Source organism: Procambarus clarkii, chromosome 71 (genome assembly GCF_040958095.1).
Source record: "Procambarus clarkii isolate CNS0578487 chromosome 71, FALCON_Pclarkii_2.0, whole genome shotgun sequence".
NCBI classification, from domain to species: Eukaryota; Metazoa; Arthropoda; class Malacostraca; order Decapoda; family Cambaridae; genus Procambarus; species Procambarus clarkii.
In genome coordinates this window covers 8,674,957-8,699,216 of record NC_091220.1, presented here as the reverse complement: position 1 = coordinate 8,699,216, position 24,260 = coordinate 8,674,957, and the positions used below count along the sequence as shown (strand labels likewise).

The 24,260-nt window shown below is 44.7% G+C and overlaps 1 protein-coding gene across 1 annotated transcript; it reads right to left on the bottom strand.

The window, feature by feature from the left end:
* Positions 1-104: 104 nt before the first annotated feature.
* On the bottom strand, positions 105-21,596 carry LOC123745456 (glutamate receptor ionotropic, delta-2-like). Its single transcript, XM_069311928.1, has 4 exons — positions 20,730-21,596; positions 11,315-11,565; positions 5,543-5,717; positions 105-209 (listed from the first exon to the last, which is right to left on the bottom strand). Exons 1-4 carry the CDS (start codon positions 21,594-21,596, stop codon positions 105-107), a joined length of 1,398 nt encoding a protein of 465 aa, XP_069168029.1.
* Between the last annotated feature and the right edge of the window lie 2,664 nt (positions 21,597-24,260).

Below are 24,260 nucleotides of genomic sequence, written 5' to 3'. Positions count from 1 at the left end.
AAAGCGAAATATAATGATGTGCTGTCATAACTTCTTCTCACTCGGCTGGTGTTGTCTAAAGCGCGAACATGGCCGGATATAACGCTCTGGGCCTCCAGGTGCCATTAGAACACTATACATGCTGCTGTTAGTGAAGCCTTTCCTAAAGTATTTTCCCCTCGATTGGTAGAATCAATAACTGCCAGCAGACTAAACGGTGGATGTATTACCTGTGAATTCTGGGGTCAATAATAAGTTTACAGACACCTATCTGGAATTCATCATCAAGGGGGTGAATGGCCAACTGGTGGATTTATCATCTATAGCTTTGGAGTTGTCTATTGATCTAACCGAAGAAGATGGAACAACGCCTTTAGGAGACGCTAAAAACGTTTCGTTGGTGAATAGATTATCGCAAACTCTAATCAAATCCGCTATTGTGTATTTAAACGAAACAGTAGTTGAAACCAGCTCATTATTCTCATTCTGGTCGTACGTCAAGTTATTATCTACGATTTCTGGGTGTAAAGCTAACCGCTATGATAAACTGTCACAGTTTTTTAACCGTGTCGATCCTGGTAAAATTGAAGCTGGTTATTTCACTAACGCCTCGGCTGGGGAGAAGCAGCGGATGACTGATATGAAAACGAGTGGCGTGAATACTTGTTTTAAACTAATGCTTGGATGTCACATCAGTTAGTGAATACTGTTTTGGATAATGTGGACATCAGGGTGCGGCTCGAACTTCAACTTGATAAATGGCTTATACTCAGCGATAATGAACACGCTAATTTTAAATACAATATCAAGTCTACATGTCTATGGGTGGATCGGGTATTGCCGTACCCTGAAGGATTAATAGCCGTTAATAAAGCCATGGTGCAGAACAACTCTCCTATTACGTATACTTTTAATAAAACTTTATACAAAACGTATATATTGGGCACAGGTCAGCGCTCGATAACAATGGACCAACCGTGGGGGACTGTTATACCAGAACATTTATATATGATCATCCTTGATATGGAGGCAGTGTCTGGTACATATAATCGCAACCCACTTTATTTGGAAAACTGTGAGCTTAGTAAAGTATTAATATCGCAGAATAGCACTAATATTGTCAATATTGGGTGCGACTTCCCTCATAACTGGAAGATAGAACAAGGAGATAGTTGTCAGGAGAGGTGACAAGTCGCCAATATATGTCATTCTTAAAAAAGACGAATATCTGGCGAAAATGAACCTCATACTCTCTGACCAAACTAAATTCCATAGGGTAACGAAGGACACTACAGCCGAATTGAAAGCAAAGGTCAACAAACTGATCGAAACTGTGAACGCCAAGAAATCCGGACTCCACCTGCCAAAGATTATTGGGGAATATAAACCTGGATATGCGTATGGAAATGTCAAGACACACAAGCCTGGAAACCCACTTCGTCCAATCATCAGCCAGATACCCACACCCACGTACAGACTGGCGAAGCGACTCAACGGCCTGCTGACTCCTTATGTCCCTTGCGCCTTCAGCCTGAAGTCTCCAAAGGAATTTGTTGACTTACTGCGGGGCACACGGGCCACAGGGATAAGAGCCTTGTTGGACATAGAATCACTGTTTACCAACGTACCTGTGGACGAGACAATCGGGATGATAGCCGACAGAATGTATCGTGATCCGGCCTGTACTCCTCTTGACATACCAGAAAATATTCTAAGGAAACTACTCCAAGCTTGTACTAAAGAGGCACCCTTCTTGAGCCCGGATGGGCACATGTATAAGCAAGTAGATGGGGTTCGCCATGGGTTCTCCCCTAGGTGTCCTGTTTGCAAACTTCTACATGGGTACCATCGAGCAAAAAGTCTTAGTCGACATGAACTTGAAACCGGCCATATACTGCAAGGTATGTTGACGACATTTTTACACAGGTACCTGATGTCAGACATCTGCAGGAGCTGAAGGAGGCATTTGAGCAGAGTTTCGTGCTGCGTTTCACTTACGAGATGGAAAAGGATGGGAAGCTGCCCTTTCTAGATGTAACTAGTCATGGAAAAGAGCGGAGGTTTCCACACTGCAGTCTACACTAAGGAAACGAACATAGGAATGTGCCTAAATGCCAACAGCGACTGCCCAGACAGGTACAAGAGGAGTGTTGTTAACGCTTATGTCGACCGTGCCCTCAGCCACAGTTCAGAATGGAAGCAAGTCGACGAAGAACTCTGTAGGGTAAGGCAGGTCCTAGTCAACAACGGCGTCTCCAATGGTTTCGTGGAAGACATCATAAGAAGGAAAGTGAAACGCCATGCAACCTCTGAAGAGACAACTAACACAACACCTATATCCCCTATTAGACTATTTTACAGGAACTTCTTTTCCACAGCCCATAAAACGGAGGAAAGGGTCCTGAAAGATATTGTCAGTAGAAACGTTATCCCTACAGACAAAAATCAGAAGATACAACTGACGATTTACTATAAAACCAGAAAAACGGCCAGCCTACTCATGAGAAACTCTCCAGACACAAAGCAGAACGCTTTAAAAGAGACCAACGTCGTCTATGCCTTCAAATGCCCTCTTGGGGACTGTAAGCTCCAAAAAACCCAGTATATAGGCAAGACAACAACATCTCTTTCCAGGCGTTTAACGATGCATAAGCAACAGGGCTCCATTAAGGAACATATAATCTCTTCCAACAAACAAACCATCACCAGAGCAATCTTAGCAAACAACACAGAAATCATCGATAGATACAGCGATAGCAGGCGGCTTGACGTCTGCGAGGCACTACACATCAAGAAGTCAACACCAGCAATCAACAGCCAATTAATGCACAACTATATTCTACCCACCTCAAGACTCCTGCTCCAATATAGAAGCATCAAGAAATATGGACCAATAGGCTTTCTACAATCACTTCCATTCAATACCCATTGTTTCGTGTTCTGTCTTGTGTTTAGGAATTTAATACCCTATTAATACCACCTCACCCCATCAACCTCACTCAAATGTAGATATAAACAAATCGAAGATGTGTAAGTTCTATTCAGTTGTGTATGTGTAAACTAAAGTCTTTGAAAATGTAATAAGTTTTACGAAACGCGCTCAAGTGTCGTGTCAGACTAGAAATAAAAATGAATTTTGGAGAATTGATTTTTGAATTACCACCAACAGTGAAAAGAAACGTACGAAAGATCGAGAAAATTCGTGTTAGAATTATTAATCTTACTTTTTCGGTCATATTTAACAATATATGTCTACAGGAAAGACTGCTACCAAAATATACTAATATATATATATATATATATATATATATATATATATATATATAATATATATCGTACCTAGTAGCGAGAACGCACTTCTCAGCCTACTATGCAAGGCCCAATTTGCCTAATAAGCCAAGTTTTCATGAATTGTTTTTCGTCTACCTAACCTACCTAACCTAACTTTTTCGGCTACATAACCTAACCTAACCTATAAAGATAGGTTAGGTTAGGTTAGGTAGGGTTGGTTAGGTTCGGTCATATATCTACGTTAATTTTACCTCTAATAAAAAAAAATTGACCTCATACATAATGAAATGGGTAGCTTTATCATTTCATAAGAAAAAAATTAGAGAAAATATATTAATTCAGGAAAACTTGGCTTATTAGGCAAATCGGGCCTTGCATAGTAGGCTGAGAAGTGCGTTCTGGCTACTAGGTACGATATATATATATATATATATATATATATATATATATATATATATATATATATATATATATATATATATATATATATATATATATATATATATGCAAACAAGCCTGAATGGTCCCCAGGACTATATGCAACTGAAAACTCACACCCCAGAAGTGACTCGAACCCATACTGCCAGGAGCAACGCAACTGGTATGTACAGGACGCCGTAATCCACTTGACCATCACGACCGGACTAAGGAAGTGATAGCCGAAGCTATTTGAACCACTACCCCGCCGGCACTCGGATGGTAATCTTGGGCATAGCATTTAATCATATCACCTCATTCTTTGGGGCACACGTGAGGAACACAAATGCGAACAAGCCTGAATTGTCCCCAGAACTATATGCAAATGAAAACTCACACCCCAGAAGTGACTCGAACCCATACTGCCAGGAGCAACGCAACTGGTATGTACAGGACGCCTTAATCTGCTTGACAATCATGACCGGACTAAGGAAGTGATAGCCAAAGCTATTTGAACCACTTCCCCGCCGGCCGAAAAGTAGTTCAAATAGCTTCGGCTATTACCTACTTAGTCCGGTCGTGATGGTCAAGCGGATTAAGGCGTCCTGAATGCCTAAAATGCCTAAGGCATTTTAGGCATTAAGGCAAGGCATTTTTTGCCTAAGGCAAATGTGTCCTGTATGCCTAAAAAATATAGAAAATGGTCATTATTCCCCTCTTGCTTTGCTGTGACCTTTGCTACAAACAGCTACGGGAAGACGTCTTGAAGGTGCAGCCTTCTAAGACTTCTGAAACATTGTCACAGTTCTAGAGAAGGAGTCGGAAGCCTTCAAGTTGTTGTAGACAAAGGTCAAAGTGAACCTTTAAGGTGCAGGGGGGGGGGGTAACAGCCATCTTCTATATTTTGGAGGCATAAACAGTCAGAAAAAAAAATTATTTCCCGGGAACAAACAGATGCCTCGTAGCCTGGTGGATAGCGCGCAGGACTCGTAATTCTGTGGCGCGGGTTCGATTCCCGCACGAGGCAGAAACAAATGGGCAAAGTTTCTTTCACCCTGAATGCCCCTGTTACCTAGCAGTAAATAGGTACCTGGGAGTTAGTCAGCTGTCACGGGCTGCTTCCTGGGGGTGGAGGCCTGGTCGAGGACTGGGCCGCGGGGATACTGAAGCCCCGAAATCATCTCAAGATAACCTCAAGATAGTGTTACATTGTGTTAACTAGTTCTGGAATATAAGGTTTACTTAGCCTGGCATTTGTTCCCTGAATGTGTATAATATCTGTCTGTTACATGAAGGTTTACATCTACTAAATCTGCCATCGTGTTAAAGAGTCAGATGTGGAGTATCTTTGAGGAAGTCACAAGACACAGTCTCCGTGGTGTAGTGGTAAAACACTCGCCTGGCGTTCCGCGAGCGCTATGTCATGGGTTCGTATCCTGGCCGGGGAGGATTTACTGGGCGCAATTCCTTAACTGTAGCCTCTGTTTAACGCAACAGTAAAATGTGTACTTGGATGAAAAAACGATTCTTCGCGGCGGGGGATCGTATTCCAGGGACCATAGGATTAAGGACTTGCCCGAAACGCTACGCGTACTAGTGGCTCTACAAGAATGTAACAACTCTTGTATATATCTCAAAAAAAACAAAAAAAAAAAAAATGTAGATCACTTTTGTGCTAAAGTTACATGGTCTTCAAGCTAGTAGCTTGAGAAGGAAATTTGTTGACTGTATTATAGCACGAAAATGACATAAATTATTTTTAATGTATTATCAGAGAGTGGGAGAGATATAGTAATCACACTGCCCCCCCCCCTCTCCCTCTCCCACTAACAAACAAACAAAAGGTTTGCCTCACCTTGTGGTGATTGATAAGAAGAATCGTGGCGTAGGCAGTTCCAGCGATGAAGGCGTGGGTGCCCGCTCTCATAGCCGCCACGGAGGCATCGTCATGTGGAAAAAGGTCGGTTTTACTCCATAACTTCTTGTAAATGTCGTCTTTGGAGTTCTTTATCAACAACGCCAGGCCGCCGCTGTAGTCTTTCAATGCCAACCTTATATAAATTATTGTGTTAGCCACCACCCTCAGTCTTATGTTTTGAATTTTATTTCCTCATTCTAAGTGAATATTTTAAATTACATACTATGTTTTATATACATACATATATATATATATATATATACATATATATATATATATATATATATATATATATATATATATATATATATATATATATATATATATATATATATATATATTTAAGATGAATAAGAAACCAGGGATATACTGAACATCTTGTTTCAGATTCTTTACTTTAAAAAACATAACGTTTCGAATACTTCTCGTATTCGTCATCAGATCTAAAAGAAAAAACAGAAATCACAGTCAAATAACTGGTAAACAAATAACTCATACTGAATATAATTGCCTATCAAAGAAAGGAAAATGCTTAAAAAACAAAACACTTAAGCGCACTTAAAGTGATCAATACAAATAAAACTTATTAACTGTCACATATATACAAGCTAATTTAAAAATCCATTAAACTACAAGATGAAATTTATAACTACTAAAACAAACCATTCTATTAAACTTACGTGAAGTGATCAGAAGTGAAACTTGATACCTAACACACAGATACTAAACACTATAACAAATATTTATATAATGACTACAAATCTACAAAAAATGTATATAAAATACAAACAGAATAAACGACAATTATAAAGTACTAACCAAAATCTTATAAAAACTCAAATATTAAATAAAATTAAATACCAAAAAATGTATTATATATCCTAAATAAAAGATTATAATAATGTACAATGTCAAGACTTGAAATAAGTAAGAAAAGGCAAAGACATGGTAAACTAAACAAAATTAAAATAAAATTAAACTACCAGAATGAACTATAAATCAATTTACAGTGCCAACTGTGCACTATACAGTGTACAATTGAACAGCTGAAAGGTTGCTATTCAACAGAGGCCGCAGCTCCTTTATATATAAGGATTCCATTACTCTCAAATCCTTTTGGGACCCGGAAGCGAAAAATATTCGAATTATGAAGAAATAACTTAAAAATGTTAAACAAATCTCTAACTTATTGGCTTCAGCGTCGTGAAACTTTCATCAAAATAGTTTCAGAAATTGATTTTAAGTGAATTAAAAAAAAAGTTTTGTTGATAAGGAGAGCAGCTATTAACTGGAACTAAAGGATAATGCAATTATAAAGAGATGCAAGTACCAGCTTGAACTTAAACTTACCAGAACTTAACTATGGGTGGGCCTCGTAGCCTGGTGGATAGCGCGCAGGACTCGTAATTCTGTGGCGCGGGTTCGATTCCCGCACGAGGCAGAAACAAATGGGCAAAGTTTCTTTCACCCTATGCCCCTGTTACCTAGCAGTAAATAGGTACCTGGGAGGGAGGCACTGGCACTTTCCAGTGCCAGTGCCGGCTCCCCGGCCGACCGGGGAGCCGGTCGGCCGAGCGGACAGCACGCTGGACTTGTGATCCTGTGGTCCTGGGTTCGATCCCAGGCGCCAGCGAGAAACAATGGGCAGTTTCTTTCACCCTGAATGCCCCTGTTACCTAGCAGTAAATAGGTACCTGGGTGATAGTCAGCTGTCACGGGCTGCTTCCTGGGGGTGGAGGCCTGGTCGAGGACCGGGCCGCGGGGATACTAAAGCCCCGAAATCATCTCAAGATAACCTCAAGATAACCAGTCCGACGCTCAAAGAAGAGTAGTAAGAAGTATCCACAAATTGGATATGCAGCTGGTCCCTTTATAGCATTGCTGAGTATGTGTCAGTATATATGTGTCATACGTATGTGTCATTCTGAGTATTTAGAATGGATAATAACACAAATAATATTGAGTAACTATGTTATTATTCTCTATTTTGTTATATATCATATATATACATTGTCCAATGTTAATATATGTTACTTTCGTCAATGTCTCAAAAATATGTTTTAGTAGATTATTTTTTTTTAAGATTTTAGTTTTTTGGTCTACAATGTTTATTTTAAGATTTTGTTGTAAACCTTACATCCTGGAGAGTGGATTACCTTTCCCTAACTATGTGACAACCCGTTCTCGCAAATTTAATAAGTCAATATTGACTTATTAAATATGTGCATAGGTGACATACTTAACATAATAGATACCCTTAAAAAGATTCATAGAAAACACCGACCTTACCTAACCTACTTAGTATGTTAAGATAAGCATCTTATTGCTTCGTAATTACAATTATTACCTAACCTATAATAGGTATAGGTTAAGTAATAATTGTAATTATGAAGCAATAAGATGCTTATCTTAAGATACTAACAAGGTTAGGTAAGGTCGGTGTTTTCTATGAATCTTTTTAAGGGTATCTATTATGTTAAGTATATCACCTATGCACGTAGTTAATAAGTCAATATTGACTTTACAAATTTGCGAGAACGGGTTGTATGTGAAGATAGAATGAAATTGGTCAGCAAATAAGTCAGTCACAACTCATAGTACTTGGGACTTTGAATTTTTGGCGCGTTTTCTTCTCAGATTTTAAACTCCATTTTCTTGGGGCTTTTCTTAGACCAAATTAGGGTTTTTCACATATGTAAAGTATACCCTAAATATATCCCCTAAATCATTATAATTATCCCTATATTAGTTTTTTTGAAGGGGTATTTTTAATTGACTTCATTTCAACATATATTGACTTACAACTTTCACATATTCGAGTACGAATGCCGAACAATGTTTATTAAAATATACAAATATATTAAAGAATTAAAACTACCTTTATTCATTGTCGATAACTTTAACTTCAATTATCTCTGAAACTAGAGTTTCAACTTTGAGTGGCTTCTAAAATTCCAGTTTTTAACCAATTTTCACCATTTTGACATATTGTGTGCTCAATTGTCTGTTCTACAATCTCTTTAGAATTTATTTTTTTATAAATCCTATACGTATGGAGTTATAATTTATTTTGATCTAAATTTGCTGCATATTTCAAATGCAATATTGACGATTTTTTTACAGTAAACTATACTGAAAATCTATATTCTAATTTGATGAAAATAAAGATCATATGCTATTCTGAGAGACTAATAACACAAAATGAACAATTTGTGATAGTTTAGTATTTTTCATTTTGATTTGAAAATCTGAAGTTTTCAATATTAAATTATAAAATTATTTTTGATTCACTTTTTTTCATGTTACGTGGTGATCATTTAGACAAAATTGGAGCATTTGTCTAGCTGATTATGCACAAAAAATTGGAATGTGTTTGTGCAAATTTTATAAATTTGAGTTATGTCAAATCGTATATGTATGTTTTGCGCGGTTTAAGGGATAATTATAGGCGACGATCAACAAGTTGTAGCCTTCACACGTCTCAGTTTACCTGCCAACGAATTGCATCGTAAGATCTACTACAAACAATGTATTCGAATTATAATTATAATGATTTATGATCACTTGATATAACGGGTGATATTAACTGCACTCACCAGGATTTGGTGATCGCATATGTCATAACTAATGATGACTTTACCTATACAATGAGCTCAAGTACAAGAACCTGACATCACCGGGAAGACACTTATCCTGGGAGATGACGTACAGTAAAGGGGGCCTCGTAGCCTGGTGGATAGCGCGCAGGACTCGTAATTCTGTGGCGCGGGTTCGATTCCCGCACGAGGCAGAAACAAATGGGGAAAGTTTCTTTCACCCTGAATGCCCCCTGTTACCTAGCAGTAAATAGGTACCTAGGTGTTAGTCAGCTGTCACGGGCTGCTTCCTGGGGGTGGAGGCCTGGTCGAGGACCGGGCCGCGGGGACACTAAAGCCCCGAAATCATCTCAAGATAACCTCAAGATAACAGTAACGTGGTCGTCAAACAGGCACAAACCAACGTATAATTTAACTATTTGTGAGATCTCAACCAAACACGTCTCTCGGTTGTCATTCAAGATAACCAGCCCCTCCTTCCCGGCTGGTAGCAAACTCCTTCCCCAAATTCGTTTTTACTGATTTCCGGAAGAGAGATTTTATTTAGTTGATTTGATTACTCCAAATTTCATTTAATTTATAGAATAATTTTTTAATATATTCAGTCTTCAGACTGGCGCCTTTAGAGTTGTAACAAGTGATTAAATTTGGGTTGTGATATGGTTTTAGTTGTAATGTAGTAATGCATTTATTTTTACTCGTTTTTTAGCCTGGCAAATTTGCCACGTACAATCTCCTTTGGGACTAATTAAATTAATTTAATTTAAGGTTTATTAGACACAAAAACAACAGTAATTCCTCACTACTTGTTGTGTTAAGGAATTTATATATGATGTGGAAAGTTTTCCCAAAACTGTCAACCAGGTGGTGGAGAGTGTGGAGGCACTGGGGATTTTACCTGTAGTGACTGTCAACCAGGTATTGGGGACTTTACCTGTAGTGACTGTCAACCAGGTACTGGGGTCTTTACCTGTAGTGACTGTCCACCAGCTGCTGGAGAGTGTGGAGGTGCTGTGGGTACTGGGGACTTTACCTGTAGTGACTGTCAACCAGGTACTGGGGACTTTACCTGTAGTGACTGTCAACCAGGTACTGGGGACTTTACCTGTAGTGACTGTCCACCAGCTGCTGGAGAGTGTGGAGGTGCTGTGGGTACTGGGGACTTTACCTGTAGTGACTGTCAACCAGGTACTGGGGACTTTACCTGTAGTGACTGTCAACCAGGTACTGGGGACTTTACCTGTAGTGACTGTCCACCAGCTGCTGGAGAGTGTGGAGGTGCTGTGGGTACTGGGGACTTTACCTGTAGTGACTGTCAACCAGGTACTGGGGACTTTACCTGTAGTGACTGTCCACCAGCTGCTGGAGAGTGTGGAGGTGCTGTGGGTACTGGGGACTTTACCTGTAGTGACTGTCAACCAGGTACTGGGGACTTTACCTGTAGTGACTGTCCACCAGCTGCTGGAGAGTGTGGAGGTGCTGTGGGTACTGGGGACTTTACCTGTAGTGACTGTCAACCAGGTACTGGGGACTTTACCTGTAGTGACTGTCCACCAGCTGCTGGAGAGTGTGGAGGTGCTGTGGGTACTGGGGACTTTACCTGTAGTGACTGTCAACCAGGTACTGGGGACTTTACCTGTAGTGACTGTCAACCAGGTACTGGGGACTTTACCTGTAGTGACTGTCCACCAGCTGCTGGAGAGTGTGGAGGTGCTGTGGGTACTGGGGACTTTACCTGTAGTGACTGTCAACCAGGTACTGGGGACTTTACCTGTAGTGACTGTCCACCAGCTGCTGGAGAGTGTGGAGGTGCTGTGGGTACTGGGGACTTTACCTGTAGTGACTGTCAACCAGGTACTGGGGACTTTATCTGTAGTGACTGTCAACCAGGTACTGGGGACTTTACCTGTAGTGACTGTCCACCAGGTGCTGGAGAGTGTGGAGGTGCTGTGGGTACTGGGGATTTTACCTGTAGTGATTGTCAACCAGGTACTGGGGACTTTACCAGTAGTGACTGTCAACCAGGTACTGGGGACTTTACCAGTAGTGACTGTCAACCAGGTACTGGGGACTTTACCAGTAGTGACTGTCAACCAGGTACTGGGGACTTTACCTGTAGTGACTGTCCACCAGCTGCTGGAGAGTGTGGAGGTGCTGTGGGTAGGTTGGTCTGGTGAAGATGGCTATGAGGTTGCAGGTGTAGGCGCCACTGATGATGAGACAATAGAGGTACCACACACCGACGAACATCCTCCGCCACACTGTGCGGGGGAGAGCCGGCAAGCTCTGGTTCAGTGGTCCTCGCTGTAGGTAGAGCCAGGTGGACCCCACGCCGCCCACCATGGCCGCCCCCGCCACACGCTCCTGCACACGTCAACATTTATGTTAATTTCCAACGAAAAATAACACTAGCCAACTTTTTTCGCTTTATTTTTTCTGAGTAAGATTTGACACTTGTCATTTAATCCATTCGTGCAGATTTAAAAAATTTAATTGGTTTTTGTCTATCAGGTCAACATTTAATTTTACAGCTTTTTTGCGTTTTTTTCAAGTATTATGTAGAACAAATCCATGAATGTGCACTCACGAAAGATTTGCAGTCTCCGTGGTGTAGTGGTAAGACACTCGCCTGGCGTTCCGCGAGCGCTATGTCATGGGTTCGTATCCTGGCCGGGGAGGATTTACTGGGCGCAAATCCTTAACTGTAGCCTCTGTTTAACGCAACAGTAAAATGTGTACTTGGATGAAAAAACGATTCTTCGCGGCAGGGGATCGTATTCCAGGGACCATAGGATTAAGGACTTGCCCGAAACGCTACGCGTACTAGTGGCTGTACAAGAATGTAACAACTCTTGTACATATCTCAAAAAAAAAAATATGTAGCGACTATCATGAAAGTTATGTGGGGAATAATTAAATTATAACTTCTCTTTTCCCAATTCAGATAAAAGCTGCTGCTAGAAGAAAGTGTTGTCCAGTCACGCGACGAATATTAGTGACTTTGTGAAGGTGTTTACATCGCTTACTGTCATGTTACTCATGGAGACCACCACCTAGAATCACGAAGCACCATGCACTTTTGAGATATATACAAGAGTTGTTACATTCTTGTAGAGCCACTAGTACGCGTAGCGTTTCGGGCAAGTCCTTAATCCTATGGTCCCTGGAATACGATCCCCTGCCGCGAAGAATCGTTTTTTCATCCAAGTACACATTTTACTGTTGCGTTAAACAGAGGCTACAGTTAAGGAATTGCGCCCAGTAAATCCTCCCCGGCCAGGATACGAACCCATGACATAGCGCTCGCGGAACGCCAGGCGAGTGTCTTACCACTACACCACGGAGACTGTATCTTATATCACTTCTTATTACGCCCCTGAGTTATGAAGGTTCTTAAGTACTCCGTAAGAAAAGACACTTTAACACGCCACTTTGTTTATGCGAGTTAAGGAATATACATAAGTGACAGGTAGTAGTCTTAAGGAATTCTTATGGAGAAAATTTGTCGCTGCAGTCTTAAGGAATTGTTATGGAGAAAATATCGTCACTAAGCTGTACCCGTTTAAGAGTGAAATTAAAGTCTAAAGCTGTCCATTTTCAGAGGACATGTAAATTAGGAGTGTGTGAAGTAAGTAATATTGTCAGATGTTAGTTCTTATACCTGGCTCATAACGTTTATAGGTATAGTTTCGTTACTATTAACGCGATTTTCATGAGATTTAAAACAGATGCATTTCAGATGCATTAAGAACAAATGAGAGAGTTTTCATGTTCCAGCTCCTGTCTTCCGCCTTAGTCCTCTTGTGTATTTTCGCTATTAGCAGTTCTATTTCACCCCAGAAATGATATTATGTTACTGTTTAACTCAGCCGGTGGCTGAGCGGACAGAACAATGGACGTGTTATCCTGTGGTCCTGGGTTCGGTCCCCGGAGTTACTCTCTCACAGTTTGCGCAACTCCTTGAATGGCTTAGTCTTCATCAGTCTCTCAAGAATAGCAAAGGCTCTTTGGAAATCAAAACTATTGTAGTAGAATTGGCCAAGCTACCCATCTGCAATGATCGATATTGATTGTTGTAGGATATTGATTCAATATGTGTGGAAATATGTAAAATGGTACTAGCCTTGTGGAATCGTTACCGCTACACAAGATTATTTCGTGAAAAACTTCCTTACAAAAATCACGCTGTTGTAGCTGATCGCAATAAACTTGGAAATAAACATATTGGAGAACCGCCCGAATTCAACAGCCGGATGGCTGAAGTCCCCCATCGATCGGTCCTTATTGGATTAGTTACCCAGTTTGCTAGCGGACCAGCGACTTTACTAACTTACCCCCTCCCCATCCGGCCCGTTGGCGTCGTGAGGGGGCTTGGTGGACGGCTGCTGGAGTGTGATGCTCCGTTGGGCAGTCCTCTGTCCTTTTTTGGCCTTGCACTCCTGCTGCTGTCTTCTCCAATTGTGCCGGATCGCTTTTCCTTTTCCTTATGTTTCGTTTTTCTCCCCCCTCTTCTCCTATCTGCTTGATGTTTCCTGCCGACCTTTTGCTTGTTCTGGTTCTTCCCTTGGACTTCTTCTATTTTGACGCCCGGGTGCTTGAGGAGGCATACTCTTGCACCCGTAGAACTGTAGTACCCAACGTCTCGAGCGAGGGGAACCTTTTATTGTCAATCCCCCTTTCGTCACTGAACCCGATCTCGACGGACTGACGGTTCTTAAGGTGGCGTTTGTGGGGCGTATACTCACGACGCACCCCTAGGGGGTCCCGGCATGATCGGCGATAGCTTCCTGTTGGGTGTCCTGCCTCTAATTGTGGCTCCATGGTGGGTATGGGGGCACATTCGTGAATGAATTTGTCACTTTTCGTCTCTATGTCGTCGAATGTTTCCGTTGTACCCTCTCAGGCTCGTGGGGTGGGCGACCAAGCCCCCGAGTCGGCCTGTATTGGAAGACCAGATTCTGTAGCTCCCGCTGCGTTGGGCCCCGACTTTGCTCCTCCTTTGACCGTCCTGATTTCTTCCCCCAGCTCCCCTCCCTCCTCTGTGGTTGGGTCGAGCCTCCAGCCCCCGGTGGTGACCACTTCGTCCCCTGGTGCGGCTAAGTCTTTCGTTGTGACTACTGCGCCTTTTGACCCCTCTCTCTCTAGGGGTTCTCAACGCCGTTCGCGCCCCAACCGCACTCGCTCGATTCCTTCCCGTGCTGATGCGTATCAGGCCTTGTTTGGTCCTGCTTCATGGGCCAAATACTTTGATCTCCTCCCTCTTGATTCTGCGCCTCCTGACGATTTCTCCCTCCATCAGCATCTTGTAGATTCCGTGGATGCGTCTGTTACTTTCAACCCCACTCGTCTCGGTACACGTGTCGTTGCTGCTCCTTCTCAGGATGCGGCTTCCCGCTTGGCTGCCTTATCCTGCCTTGGCGAGCTCCCTGTTCGGGTCTCAAAGAACACTAGGTTGAATGCCAGTGTTGGCACTATTCTCCTCCAGCCCCATATTGTGACCGGTGTGCGGAATCTGCAGGATTGCCACGATGATATTCGGCATATCCTTGATGCCCAAGGTCATTCTGTCCTCCAGGTTGACTCGTTTACTCGTCCCTCCTCGTGGTAGTCGCCGTCAACCCCTCCGGGTTGTGAAGATTACCTTTGATGGTAGGACCCTTCCACCCTCTGTCATTCTTGCTGGTGCCAGGTGCTCTGTCCAGGAGTACATTCCTTCTCCTCGGCTGTGTAACAAGTGCTGGAGGTTTGGGCATGGTGCCCTCCGCTGCTCCGGGACTGTCTCTCTCTGTCCTTTATGTGGTGGCGAAGGTCACTAAGTCGGAGAGCACTTCTCCCCAGGCTCGCTGCCTCAACTGTGGTGAGGCCCATCCTACCTTCTCCCGTGCCTGTATCCATTACAAGCTTGAGGCAGCCGTCCTCAACTTGAAGCACGGGAGCGTTTATCTTTTCCTGAGGCGAGGCGCCAGGTTCGCCGGCTCCCGCCTTATGCTAACGTCTCTTATGCTCACGTGTTGCGCTCTTCCTCTCCTCGTCCTTCCCGCCTTCCTCAGACTCACAACCGTTTCCGGGCCTTGGACCCTGATGCGCCCACTGCCTCCTCCTCTGTTCCTTTGAGTTCTCTCCCGAAGGATCCCCCTCCTGGTCCTCTGTCTGGAGTTCCCCTTCCTTCTCCCCGGTCTGTCGTGTCTCCTGTGTCTTCTTCCTCGTCCCCCTCCGATCCTCCTTCCCATCCTCTTCCTCCATCTATCGGCTCTCCCCGCCGCCTGTCGGTGCGGGCGGATGTCCATCGCTCTCCTACCGGCCGTCGTGTGTGCTCTCGTTCGGCTTCTCCTGTTGAGACACTGGAATCCGTTGCCTGGTACGTAGTTGCTGGGACACCAGTCTCTTTAAGTCAGAAGCGTAAACCTGGCTCCTCTCCTTCCTCTTCCCCGGCGGGTAAGAAGGCTTCGCTCTCTTCCTCAGCTCCTACTTCTGGCTCTGTTGCTCCTTCCCCTCCCGTTTCAGTGGTTGCGCCCCCTGTTCCTGCTATGGAGGTTTCTTTGGCCCCTGCTTCCCTTTCGGTTGCTGCTCTTGCTGGGGTGCGCTCCCCTCTTTCTACTCCCCCTCTTCCTGCTGCTGTCCTTGACTGCTCCTCTCCGTTGTCTCCTCCTCCTCCTCCTCCGGACCCCGCCCGCCCACCTCTGGTCTGTTCTCCCGTTTCCTTCCCTCCGTCTATGCTCAGTTCTTCTGCTCTCTTGATTCGTGCTGATGTTCCCTTTGTTCCTTTGCTTTTTCCTTCGCCTCTCCATTGTTCTGCTGCTCGTATCTTTGTGGGGAAATGGTACACAGTTTGTTCCATTTATCTCCCCCCGAGTGTCCTGCTTTCTCTTCCTGATTTGAAACACCTCCTAGACTCCTTGCCGGAGCCTGTGCTCCTGCTGGGTGACTTCAATTGTCGTCATTCTCTTTGGGGTGACGTTCTGACGAATTCCCGGGGTCGCCTTCTTGAGCCGTTTCTCCTCTCTTCTTCCCTGTCTCTTCTGAATTCTGGTGAGCCCACTCATTTGGACTCTCGGACTCGCACCCTTTCTTGTCTTGATCTTTCTCTCTGCTCTTCTTCTCTTTACTTAGATTTCACGTGGCAGGTTCTTGATGACCTCCATGGAAGTGATCATTTCCCCATCCTTGTTTCCTTTTTCTCTTTTCGCCCTTCCCTCTCTTTCCCTAGGTGGCAGTTTGCTAAGGCAGACTGGACCCTATTTACCCTCAGTGCTGCTCTCTCTGACCTCTCCCTTCTGCCTCTCTCTCGCGCTCTCCTCCTTTTTCATGACAGTCTTCAACGCTGCCCTCCGCTCTATTCCTCGCTCTTCCTCTCGGGGTCCACGGAAGTGCGTTCCCTGGTGGAATGCGGACTGTGCTCGGGCTGTCCGCTGTAAGCGTGCAGCCTGGAAGAGGCACCGCCGTAGGCAGACGACCGATTCTTTTCTTTTCTTTCGGAAAGTGAGTGCAGTGGCCCGTAGGGCCATCCGTACGGCTAAACGTGAATGTTGGGCATCTTATGTCTCAACAATTACGTCCGAAACCCCTCTGGCCCAGATCTGGAAGCGTATCCGCAAGATAGCGGGTAAGTTCGTTCCCGATGTTTCACCGGTCCTTCACCTCCGTGGTACTCTTGTGGCAGACCCGTTGCAGGTCGCTACCAAACTGGGTTCCCACTTTTCTTCTGTTAGCTCTGGTCTTCATCTTCCCCAATCTTTCCTTCTTCGTAAACCTGTCCTTGAGTCTCGTCCTTTAGATTTCTGCACTCATCTTCAGCTTCCCTATAATGATCCCTTCTCTCTCTCTGAAGTTCGTTCTGCCCTGGCCCTCTGCGGTTCTACGGCGGCGGGCTCCGATGGTATTCATTATGAGATGCTTCGCCAACTCCCTCCGAGCACGTCTCAGTATTTACTGAGTCTGTATAATCGGATCTGGGAGTCGTCGTCAGTCCCTGAGGACTGGCTCGATGCCGTTGTCCTCCCTGTTCGCAAACCGGGGTCTCTGGGTACTTCCCCTAAGGACTCTCGCCCTATTGCTCTCACAAGTTGTGTCTGCAAACTCTTTGAACGTATGGTTAACGTTCGTCTGGTGTGGTTCCTGGAACACCATCACCTCCTCTCCCCTTCTCAATTTGGTTTCCGCAAGTGCCGCAGCACGACAGATGTCCTGGTGAACTTGGAGGTCTATATTTGTACTGCTTTTGCTGCGAAGACCTCCGTTGTTACCGTCCTTTTTGACCTGGAAAAGGCTTACGACACCACTTGGCGTTATCATATCCTATCTCAACTTCATTCTTTTGGCCTTCGTGGTCATCTCCCTCTCTTTCTCCACGGCTTCCTCTCTCGTCGTTCCTTTCGGGTGCGCCTTGGTACCGCTCTCTCTCCCTCTTTTCAGCAATACGAAGGTGTGCCCCAGGGTAGTGTTCTGAGCACTACTCTTTTTCTGGTTGCCCTCAATGGTCTTCTTTCCTCTCTTCCTTCTGGTGTCTTCTCCGCTCTCTATGTCGATGATCTTACCCTTTGTTGTCAGGGTGATGATTCGCCTCTCCTTCAATGCCGGCTTCAACTTGCAATTGATGCCGTGTCGTCTTGGGCCACTGATCATGGCTTCAAGTTCTCTACTTCTAAGACTTGTGCCATGACTTTTACGCGGAAACGGGTTGTTCTTCGTCCCTCTTTGTCACTTTATGGTCATCCCCTTGAATACAAAGATTCCGCGAAGCTTTTGGGGTTATTCGTTGACACTCGTTTGTCTTGGTCTCCCCATATCTCTTACCTCCGTGTTGAGTGCTCTAAGGCCCTTACCCTCCTTCGGGTCTTGTCCCATACTTCTTGGGGGGCAGATAGGCGCACTCTCCTTGCTTTACATTCCTCTCTCGTCCTGTCTAAGCTCTATTATGGTTGCCCTGCTTACTCGTCTGCTTCTCCTTCTACTCTTCGCCGTCTTGATGCTTTGCACCATACTGGGTTGAGCCTCAGTTCTGGTGCCTTTCGTTCGACTCCCGTCCTTAGCTTGTATGTTGACACTGGCTTCCTGTCTCTCCAGGACCGCCGTGATCGCTACTGTCTTCGCTATCTTGCGCGGTCCTTGCAACATCCTTCCTCTCGCCTCTGTCGTGCTTTAACTTTTACCTCTCCTGCGGTTCCTGTTCCTCTTCACCACCTCCCTCTTTCTGTCCGGTTATCTCGCCTGCAGGATTCTCTTTCCGTTCGTATTTCTGATGTTTCTCCTCGTGTTGTTCCTTCTTTGCCCCCGTGGAGGGTCCCTCTTCCGCGGTTTTGTACATCCTTGACCCGTATCACTAAAGCTTTTACCCCTCCTACAGTTCTAAAACGCCTTTTCCTCGAGCACTTTTCTTCTCACTCCCGCTCCGTTTCTGTCTTCACCGATGGGTCTAAGTCAGCGGACGGTGTTGGCTACTCTGTTGTTTTTCCTGATCGCACTTATATGTGTCGCTTACCTCTGGAGACTAGCATCTTTACAGCGGAACTTTATGCTATTCTCTATGCTCTTCGTCTCCTGCTTTCTCGTTGTCAGTCTTCCTTTGTAGTTGTTGTTGACTCTCGTAGTGCCCTCATGGCTCTCGGGTCCTTTAATCCGGTTCATCCAGTGGTTGTCGAGATCCAGCATTGGCTGTTTCTCGTTCACAGTAAATTTAAGTCGGTTGAGTTTTGTTGGGTTCCCAGCCATATTGGTGTGTCTTTAAATGAGCGTGCGGATGCTGCCGCCAAGGAAGCTGTCCACTCTTGTCCCATCTCTCGTAAAGGCATTCCATATTCCGACTTTTACCCGGTTATCCATTCCTCAGTCCAACCCGTTGGCAGGCTTCTTGGTTGTCTGTTACTGGTAACAAGCTACGTACTCTTAAATGTTGTGTTTCCTCGTGGACGTCCTCCTTCCACCGTAACCGGCGGTGGGAAACAGCTCTGGCGAGGTTGCGTATTGGCCATACTCGCTTAACCCATGGTCACTTGATGGAGCGCCGCCCTGCCCCTTATTGTCCTAGTTGCATTGTCCCTCTTACGGTCGTGCATGTCCTTCTTGAATGTCCTGACTTCCAGGACGAGCGTGTGTCTTGCTTTCCGACCGCCCCTCGCGGTCACCTGTCCCTCGATAGAACTCTTGGTGACTCGGATACTTTTGATATCGTTCGCCTTATGCGTTTTTGTTCTCGTATTGGCATCCTTGGTGATATTTAGCGCCCTCTGATTATTTTGCGTATTTGATGGTGCTACATAGCCTTCCCGGTTTGGTGCCTTCTTTTGATAATTACTTACTTACTTTACTAACTTACAAAACTCTCCCTCGCCTCGCAGTTTGAAGGAGCATTTTACAAGGGATTAGGAAAAGATGTTGCAGGAAGAAACAAGAACACCAGATGAACAATAAATAAAATTTACAATTATAGTAGTAAGCTAAATAATATCTGAGTTCACTTGGGTAATATTTAATATCAAATTGAAATCAGAATGTGTAATGAATAAAGTTAATATAATGCCACCACAACATCCGACACACGACTGCCCGAAACGCTTTGCGTAATAGTGGCTTTAGGCATTGTATGTACTAGCTCTATCTATAAAGCCAACAAACTTTGTAAAATCTCTTTATGTATGTACCTTACCTAAATAAAAATTATTATTATTATTATCTTATCTTGAGGTTATCTTGAGATGATTTCGGGGCTTTAGTGTCCCCGCGGCCCGGTCCTCGACCAAGCCTCCACCCCCAGGAAGCAGCCCGTGACAGCTGACTAATACCCAGGTACCTATTTTACTGCTAGGTAACAGGGGCATAGGGTGAAAGAAACTCTGTCCATTGTTTCTCGCCGGCGCCCGGGATCGAACCCGGGACCACAGGATCACAAGTCCAGCGTGCTGTTCGCTCGGCCGACCCGGTTATTACTTAAGCCCGTGGACAGACGGCGTGTGCTGGATGCAGTGATGACGACCCAGAGCACAGAGAGAGAGAGAGAGACTGGCTTCCATGGGTTGTTGTTGTTAAAGATTCGCTACCTGGAACAAAGTTCCAAGTAGCACGGGCTATGGTGAGCCCGTAGTTCCATGGGAGCTGGAACGACATACTTTACAATACGACATTTACCTGCCCGAAACGCTGCGCGTGCTAGTGGCTTTACAAGACTGTAATTACCATATTTGTATCCTCACATTCCTTATGTACATTCTTGTATATGCATAAATAAATAAAAATAATAAATAAATAATAACTTAACATTTGGGTGCAGCTTGTCGAGGTGAGATTCCATCTTCCAGATATGTTAAAACATGATTATCGCTTAACGCTTAGTTTCAGCGGTGTTTTTCCCTGTAGTTGTTTGGTAAAGCATAGATCCCTGGCGTGGTAAGGGTGTACATTTTTGAAGGTATATCATTATACGTCTGTAATGTTGACCACATTCCTGCATGTTTGTATGAATTTATATTTTACCCTCGTCTGTGAGTTTGTGTTGGGTTGATTATATGCACCAGTGAATGAGAGGCCCGACTCACCTGGAGAGTTAGGAGTCCAACAGCGACCACAAGAGAGGCGATAACAGCAGCCCACACCAGGGGTTGCAGGGGCCGGAACACGTTCCTCCACGTCGCCAGGGGCTGAGGCCTCAACAGGAAGGCTCCACAGTTATGCATTAAATATTGCTCCGATGCTGCAAAGTCTCTGATACGATCATCCACCAATGCAAAACAATTCACAGTGAAATTCTTTTCCTTTCTATAAATCATTCCCAGAATTCCAACCCAGGTTCCGTTTTCCATTCTGCCCCACTTGTGGTCAGGCGCACTCTCCGTCATAGTGTAGGTGAAGTTTAGTGTTGCTGAGAGCGCAGCCAACATCCTTATTGCTGACCCTGATATGGCGTTATCAGACTTCCTCTGATATAAGAAAGGTTCGTCGTCCATGGAGGTGGCCAACTGAAACCTGTACCCTTCAAATGCAGGAAAGCGGTCAGGAAACAAGATTTCTCTCCGAGTAAAAAACTGGGGATTCCACTCACCGAGGAATTTCACACTGCTTGATGAGAAAGGCAAGACAGTAAACACCCCCATTGCATTAGGCCTTCCACTTCCCTCACTCGGGATCTCGTCAATAAGAGCCAGACTTCTGACGCTGCTGAAAACCTCCTCATTAAGGACATCGAGACTGGAGCTGGGTGCCAGACTGAAGAGTAAGAGGTCCAGGGGCTTCCAGTCTAGCCACAGCGGCTGAAGGAACTGTGTTGGGTCAGCGATGAAGAGGACGAGATGGAGCACGGAGATGCCCTGAGAGAGCGCCACAACCTGCTGGTCTGGCCTCCACTTCTCATTCACACCAAGATTTATAGTCGTGTAAAACGTCTTCTGCATCGCCTCCAGAGCCATTACCGATTGCTGGGTTTGGCCTGGAACAGAGGGATCCAGGTACATTATCACAGTCCAGCCTCGGAACAAGTCCAAGGCCTCCGACAGCACCACCAGCTTCCTGGAGTTGATGTATGGTCGTTTGGGAACCAATGACCAACCATTACCAGCTAAAAGTACCAGGAGTAGAAAGAGTAAGATGCATTGTCGGTCCATAATTAGTATACGGAGGAACGAGTCTCTTGGCTCCTTGCTTGATGGTAGCTCTAGTGAGTTTACAACGGACGCGACCACTCGCTATATTCTGTATCTCCTTCACACCCTTGCAGGTCCCCTCACACCTCTCCGGTACCCTCACACCTCTCGGGTACCCTCAAACCTTGCAGGTCCCCTCTCACCTCTCAGTAACCCTCACACCTCCTTGTCATGCCACACCTCGTTCACAGTGACGTGTCCGTGTTCGTTAATCAATGAAAACAAGGCGTTGTCTGGCCAACAGACGAGCAACACCTCATTGATTCCAGTCTGTCACGAACAGCTGAAAATTGAATTAAACATTACAGCATTTTTCACACCTTGGTACTACTTAAAGCTAAAATAGAGATATTTATTAACAATATATATGGTAATACAAACAAACCAACAACAAAATTGAAGCTATTCAACTAATATCTGAAGCATAAATGTCAAGTTTTATTCCTTTTTCTTTTAATAATAACATTACATATATTCACTACCTTTTAAATTATCGCATACGCTGCAAGTCAACTCACATAGTTAAAACAGAAAAGGGGACGAAGTCATACATCTCCAGAGCATAAAAACATAATAGAAAAGGAACGGTGGAAGGTTTCTTGACCCACACCTCGTAGGGGCCTCGTAGCCTGGTGGATAGCGCGCAGGACTCGTAATTCTGTGGCGCGGGTTCGATTCCCGCACAAGGCAGAAACAAATGGGCAAAGTTTCTTTCACCCTGAATGCCCCTGTTACCTAGCAGTAAATAGGTACCTGGGAGTTAGTCAGCTGTCACGGGCTGCTTCCTGGGGGTGGAGGCCTGGTCGAGGACCGGGCCGCGGGGACACTAAAAGCCCCGAAATCATCTCAAGATAACCTCAAGATAAGATAACCACACGGAAACTCTCCCATAAACTCAATCGAACAAACTGATGGAAATATGTAACGCACACACTGGAAACACTCCAGTGATCCTACGCCTGTCATCTCACGTGTGACGCAGTGTGAACAGAGTGGTCTCCTGGTCTTAGATTTTTTTGAGATATATACAAGAGTTGTTACATTCTTGTAGAGCCACTAGTACGCGTAGCGTTTCGGGCAAGTCCTTAATCCTATGGTCCCTGGAATACGATCCCCTGCCGCGAAGAATCGTTTTTTCATCCAAGTACACATTTTACTGTTGCGTTAAACAGAGGCTACAGTTAAGGAATTGCGCCCAGTAAATCCTCCCCGGCCAGGATACGAACCCATGACATAGCGCTCGCGGAACGCCAGGCGAGTGTCTTACCACTACACCACGGAGATTCATTGTAACAATAATGCATCATCATGACCTCGCTACAATCCCCTGTATGCCTAATACTTAGGCATACTTGCTGAGTGAGCAAGTGTGAGGATTTAGAAAAGATACTAGTCCGGAAAATATTCAGCATGATATCCCCTCAGAGAGAGCATGATATCCCCTCAGAGAGAGCATGATATCCCCTCAGAGAGAGCATGATATCCCCTCAGAGAGAGCATGATATCCCCTCAGAGAGAGCATGATATCCCCTCAGAGAGAGCATGATATCCCCTCAGAGAGAGCATGATATCCCCTCAGAGAGAGCATGATATCCCCTCAGAGAGAGCATGATATCCCCTCAGAGAGAGCATGATATCCCCTCAGAGAGAGCATGATATCCCCTCAGAGAGAGCATGATATCCCCTCAGAGAGAGCATGATATCCCCTCAGAGAGAGCATGATATCCCCTCAGAGAGGGGGGGGGGGGAAATGGTAGACAAAAGAAAAACATGAACCATCTTCTTGAGGTTATCTTGAGATGATTTCGGGGCTTTAGTGTCCCCGCGGCCCGGTCCTCGACCAGGCCTCCACCCCCAGGAAGCAGCCCGTGACAGCTGACTAACACCCAGGTACCTATTTTACTGCTAGGTAACAGGGGGGATAGGGTGAAACAAACTCTGCCCATTGTTTCTCGCCGGCGCCCGGGATCGAACCCGGGACCACAGGATCACAAGTCCAGTGTGCTGTCCGCTCGGCCGACCGGCTCCCTTATACCATAACAAAGGATAGCAAACTAACCCTCAAGAAGACATTGCTTAAGATGTCGAACCTCTTCCACGTTTTGAAGGAAGTTAATTTGTACGAGGACGCACAACGAAACAATGGAACATCAGTAATAATAAACCAATAAACCAGGTATGAGAAAAATCAGCTATAAGTATACACAGGTGTATTGTGAATAGAACTTTCTGTTTCAAGGATGGAAGAAATAGATTTGGGTATGTTTCTAGGAGCAATTGTGGATAGAAAGAAATTTTGTTTACTGGGACAATGGAATTAAGTCCATTGTCTTCCTCTCAGATGGAAATAATATTTGCCGAGGCAGTAGTGAGTCTGTGTACTCGTGGCATGGGTATAAAATGACCATAGAAGATGCATAACTCACCAAG

Bases quoted from the DNA above. Each gene is read 5' to 3' on its own strand.
- LOC123745456 (XM_069311928.1), bottom strand. From the start codon at position 21,596: ATGGCTCTGGAGGCGATGCAGAAGACGTTTTACACGACTATAAATCTT. The intron at 11,566-20,729 runs GTGAGTCGGGCC...TGACGTGTGCAG, and splicing joins TTGGACTCCTAACTCTCCAG to GAGCGTGTGGCGGGGGCGGC. The intron at 210-5,542 runs GTGAGGCAAACC...CAGAATTCACAG, and splicing joins TTCTTATCAATCACCACAAG to GTAATACATCCACCGTTTAG.